This window comes from Chiloscyllium plagiosum, chromosome 3, assembly GCF_004010195.1.
Source record: "Chiloscyllium plagiosum isolate BGI_BamShark_2017 chromosome 3, ASM401019v2, whole genome shotgun sequence".
Classification (NCBI taxonomy): domain Eukaryota; kingdom Metazoa; phylum Chordata; class Chondrichthyes; order Orectolobiformes; family Hemiscylliidae; genus Chiloscyllium; species Chiloscyllium plagiosum.
The window spans coordinates 128906035-128911641 of NC_057712.1; the positions used below are offsets into that span (position 1 = coordinate 128906035).

The 5607-nt window shown below is 45.2% G+C and overlaps 1 protein-coding gene across 1 annotated transcript in view; it reads left to right on the forward strand.

Annotated features, from left to right (window-relative positions):
* Positions 1-5607, forward strand: part of LOC122548532 (sarcosine dehydrogenase, mitochondrial-like) — a 21663-nt gene that overhangs the window by 10058 nt on the left and 5998 nt on the right. The window contains exons 3-4 of the mRNA XM_043687303.1: positions 529-697; positions 1827-1962. Coding sequence (XP_043543238.1) covers positions 529-697; positions 1827-1962 — 305 coding nt within the window. The remainder of the gene's footprint in view (positions 1-528; positions 698-1826; positions 1963-5607) is intronic.

Here is a 5607-nt window from a genome sequence, read left to right on the forward strand (position 1 = left end):
GTGCCGCACTGTCGGAGGGTCAGTGCTGAGGGAGTGCCGCACTGTCACAGGGTCAGTGCTGAGGGAGTGCCGCACTGTGGGAGGGTCAGTGCTGAGGGAGTGCCGCACTGTCGGACGGTCAGTGCTGAGGGAGCCTGCACTGTGGGAGGGTCAGTGTTGAGGGAGACTGCACTGTCACAGGGTCAGTGCTGAGGGAGCGCCGCACTGTGGGAGGGTCAGTGCTGAGGGAGACTGCACTGTGGGAGGGTCAGTGCTGAGGGAGGGCTGCACTGTCGGAGGGTCAGTGCTGAGGGAGGGCTGCACTGTCGGAGGGTCAATGCTGAGAGAGTGCCGCACTGTCGGAGGGTCAGTGCTGAGGGAGTGCCGCACTGTCGGAGGGTCAGTGCTGTGGGAGCGCCACAATGTCGGAGTTTGTCTCGCACTTGGCTTAAGTTGAATCTGTTTTGATCGTGAATTAAAAACAACCTAATGTTTTGAGAGATGTGAAACATTGATCTTCCATGTAATTTGTGTGGGTTTTAATTGCAGGTTACAGACACTGGCATGCTGACCTTCGATCTGATGACACGCCACTTGAAGCAGGGTTGGCTTTCACTTGCAAACTAAAATCAAACATCCCTTTTCAAGGCCGGGAAGTGCTGGAGAAGCAGAAAGCTGAGGGCCTGTTTAAACGCTTACTGTGTTTCACCATTGATGAGTAAGTGACTGAACCATTACTGTCTCAGAAACAGGGATTGTGGGAGCTAGTGTATTTAAAATTGCAACAACTTCCAAATGTAATCTTGCACTGTGGATTTGAGCCCATTTTTGAGTGAATCTCCCCTTAGAATCTTACAGAGTAATCCAATTGGTTTCATTCCTGGTGATCTACCCATATCATCTTGAGTTTATTTCCCTCCAGTTTTATTCTGAAATTATTAATTGTCCCATTTACAAGCCCCTGTTGCAGGCAGTGAGTTCCGAATTATAACGACATGCTGTGTAAAAAAAATTCTTTTGCATCCTCCCTGCACCTTGTGCACAAAGCCTTAAATTCCAATCCTTTCAACTTCTGTGAACAGAACATAATCCTGTAAGTCATGTCTGAAATTTCCTGATAACCTCCTGTTCTCGAAGGAGAACAATTCTAGCTTCTCCATCCTCATCTTGTCACTGAAATTCCTCGTCATTGGATCCATTTGGTAAATCTCTTCTGTACCCCTGAACCAAATGAAACACTTTATTTGCTGCCTGAGCAGAGATTGATATAAGTTCCCTGCGTTTATATCCAACATCCCTGCTTATGGAGACCAAGCTGCCCCAAGCTTTGCTGACACCGGTCCCAATACTGACACCGGTCCCAATACTGACACCGGTCCCAATACTGACACCGGTCCCAATACTTATTCCAGATTCAAAGATCTAGGCATTTGAACATAATGTTTCTCTGACCCCACACACTCTTTAAAACTCTACCCTGTTAGTAAGATAGATTACTATATGATTTAAAGTGCTGAATAATCAGAGCTGAGCTGTAGAATGGAAGAACCGCAGAAAAATCAGGAATAGAAAGCTGCCAAACACTGTGTTTCCTAATGTCTGAGAACAGTCTAGATTCATTTCAAGGTTATGATCCCCAGACTGCAGTAAGTACAGGGCTACTTAAAACACAGGCCTCAGCCCACCCCCATGATTCAGATTGTTGTAGGATAATTTACAGAAAGATGCGGTGCACACTCCCGCCAAATTGCTTTCAGTAGGTCATGACCTGAACATCAGTGTGAGAGGTGGCTCTTACTGTACAGTCTCGTACTGTTTTGTGTAAAAAATCAATTGTTATTCCATAGGAACGTCCCCATGTTTGGTCTGGAAGTTATTTGGAGGAACGGGAAAATAGTTGGACACATTCGGAGGGCAGATTTTGCATTTACACTCAACAAGACCATCGCATACGGCTATGTCAGGGATCCTGATGGCGGAGTCGTAAGTAAAGATAATATCAACACCTCGGAGTGTTTGAGGGGTCAGTGTAGAGGAAGGTTTACCCTGTATCTAATCCTGTGCTGTTCCTGTTCTGGGAGCGTTTGAATTAGAATCATAGAGTCCCTACAATGTGGAAACAGGCCCTTCGGCCCAACAAGTCCACACCGACCCTCCGAAGAATAACCCCACCAAGACCCATTGCCCTACCCTATCACTCTACATTTACTCCTGACTAATGCACCTCACCTACAAATTCCTGAGCACTACGAGCAATTTAGCTTGGCCAGCCCATCTAAGCAAAAGTAGCACCCAGAGGAAACCCACGCAGACACGGGGAGAATGTGCAAACTCCACACAGAGTCACCTGAGGCGGGAATTGAACCCGGGTCTCTGGTGCTGTGAGGCAGCAGTGCTAACCACTGTGCCACCGTGCCCCACAACTGAGGGGGATCAATGTAGTGGAAGCTTTACTCTTTATCTGATCTTCCTGTACTGGTTCCTTCCATTGTTGACCCTGTGAACTCTCCCAGTGACAAAAACAGAAAATGCTAGAAAAGCTCAGCAGGTCTGGCAAGTGTCTGTGAAGTGAGATCAGAGTTAATGTTTCGGGTCCAGTGAGTCGTCTTCAGCCCCCTTTCAGAGTGTTAGTTCTCATTGTCCCTCTCTGACCTTCCTGTCTTGTACATGAGGCTATTGATCAATGACATGGTGTTGACAGACACCAGGCTGTGGGGTTGTGATGCTTTTCCAGCCTTAGCTAGTGCAGGTACATCATGTAATCAAGAACACTAATGTGATAATATCCCTTATCACAGGAGGGATTTAAAAGTCAGGCAGTTATGTTTCAGTTCTGCAGGTCACTTGTAAGATCACATCTTAAATAATGTGTGCAGTTATAGTTTCCTTATTTAAAGACGATGTAAAAGCATTGGAAGTGATTCAGAGGAGATTTACTGGATTGATACCTGGAATGAGTGAGTTGTGTTATGGGGAAAGGTTGGACAGACTGGGTTTGTTCTCAGTGGAGTTTTGAGAGTGAGGGGTGATTTGATCGAAGGGTATCAGATCCTGAATGGTCTTAACAAGGTGCACAGGGAAAGGGTCAGTCCAGAACCAGGAACACAGATTTAAAATTAGGGTCGCCTTTTTCTAACTGAGCTGAGGATAATTCTTCTTAGGATCATGTGGCTTTCAGCATCTCTACCTGAGGAAGTATAGTCATTAAATAATTGTAAGACAGATATGGATAGATGTTTGTTTGGCAAAGGATCAGAGATGATTAGGGATGGATGAACATGTGGAATTTGAGCCACACCCAGATCAGTCACGGTCCAGTTAAATGGCAGAGCGGGCTCCATGTCCAATGATGTATTGCACTTCTTGTGTACATTTGGATGTTCATACACTTTCTATCACTTGACCTTCCAAGGCCTTCACAGTGATTAGTAAGAATATAAGAGATATGAACAATAAGGAGGTCATTCAGCCCATTGAGGTGCTCCACCAATCAATAAGATCTTGACTGGTCTGATTATTGCCTCAACTGCAATGTTTCTGTTTTCACCCCATTACTCCTCAGTCTTTTGAAGCTCAAAGCCTTGAATATATTCAATGATTCAGCTTCTACAGTTGTGTGGGCCAGTGAACCCAAAATTAACAATCCTTTGGTAGAAGTTATTCTTTCTCATTTCCACCTGAAATTGGATACCTCATATTTGTAAACTGTGACCCCTAGTTCTGTAGAGCTATATCCTGTAGAGCTGTAACAAGACTTCTCTGTGTTAATACTCGATCCCCATTCCAATAACGCCCCCCCCCCCCCCCCCCCCCCCAGAGTCCCCCCCCCACCACCCCCAGAGTCTTCTCAACTCAGGTTGGTAAGATATCATGGTGTGCCAGTGGGATCAGTGCTGAGACCTCAACTATTCACAATTGATATCAATGAGTTAGATGGAGCAACATTTGGTGGCCTAATTTGATAATGACACACCGATACAAAAGTAAGTTATTGAGAGGACATAAGGGAACTACAGCATACATTATGCAGGTGGGGACAAGTGTGGCAGATGAAATCCAACGTGGAAAATATCAGATACTATATTTTGTCAAGAAGAATAAAAAAGAAGCATGTTATGTAAATGGTGAGAGTACAGACTTCTGAGGTGCAGGAGGATCTAGGTGTCCTTATACATGAGTCATAAAAGATTAGTGTGCAGGTACAGCAAGTAATTAGAAAAGCTAATAGAATGTCATTTTTTTATTGTGATGGGAATTGAGTAGGAACATTGGGAGGTTATGCTACAGTTATGTAGAGACTGGTGGGAACACAGCTGGAAGTACGTACATGTGTTGGAGGGAGTTCAGAGAAGGTTTATCAGACCAATCCCTGGAATGCTGTGTTGTCTGATGAGGAAAGGTTGAACAGGTTAGGCTTGTATGCCCTGGTGGTTAGGAGGTAGGCGGTCAAACATAAACAATTCTGATGAGGCTGGACTGTGTGGACATGGAGAGAATGTTTCCTGTAGTGGTGAAATCTAGAACTAGGGGGTCAATGTTTAAAAATCAGGGATCACACATTTAAAGCAGATTAAGAGTTTTTTGTCCTCTAAGGGTTGTGAATCTTTAGAATACTTCTCTCAAAAAATGGATGGCAGCAGAGGTCCTGAGTATTGTGAAGGAAGAGGTGGGTAGAGTTTTGTGAAGCAAGGTACAAATGTAGTTTTTGGGGTTGGAGTCCGATGAGCTGTGAATGTGTTGAAAGTAAAGCAGGTTCAAGCAGCCTACTCCTGGTCCAGATGTACAACAAGGACAGAATCTCAGGATAGACGGCTGATCATTTAGAACATAGAACATAGAAGAATACAGCGCAGTACAGGCCCTTTGGCCCTCGATGTTGCGCCGATCCAAGCCCACCTAACCTATACTAACCCACTATCCTCCATATACCTATCCAATGCCCGCTTAAATGCCCATAAAGAGGGAGAGTCCACCACTGCTACTGGCAGGGCATTCCATGAACTTACAACTCGCTGAGTGAAGAACCTACCCCTAACTTCAGTCCTATATCTACCCCCCCTTAATTTTAATACCCGACTCCATACACGGGAAAAGGTTCACACTGTCAACCCTATATAACCCCCTAATCATCTTGTACACCTCAATCAAGTCACCCCTAAACCTTCTTTTCTCTAATGAAAACAGCCCCAAGTGTCTCAGTCTATCCTCATACGATCTTCCTTCCATACCAGGCAACATCCTGGTAAACCTCCTCTGCACCCGTTCCAGTGCCTCCACATCCTTCCTATAGTATGGCAACCAAAACTGCACACAATATTCCAGATGCAGCCGCACCAGAGTCTTATACAACTGCATCATGACCTCAGGACTCCCGAACTCAATTCCTCTACCAATAAAAGCCAGTACGCCATATGCCTTCCTCACCGCACTATTTACCTGGGTGGCAACTTTCAGAGATCTGTGTACATGGACACCAAGATCCCTCTGCTCATCCACACTACCAAGTATCCGACCATTAGCCCAGTACCCCATCTTTTAGTTATTCTTCCCAAAGTGAATCACCTCGCACTTAGCTACATTGAATTCCATCTGCCACCTTTCTGCCCAGCTCTGCAGCTTATCTATATC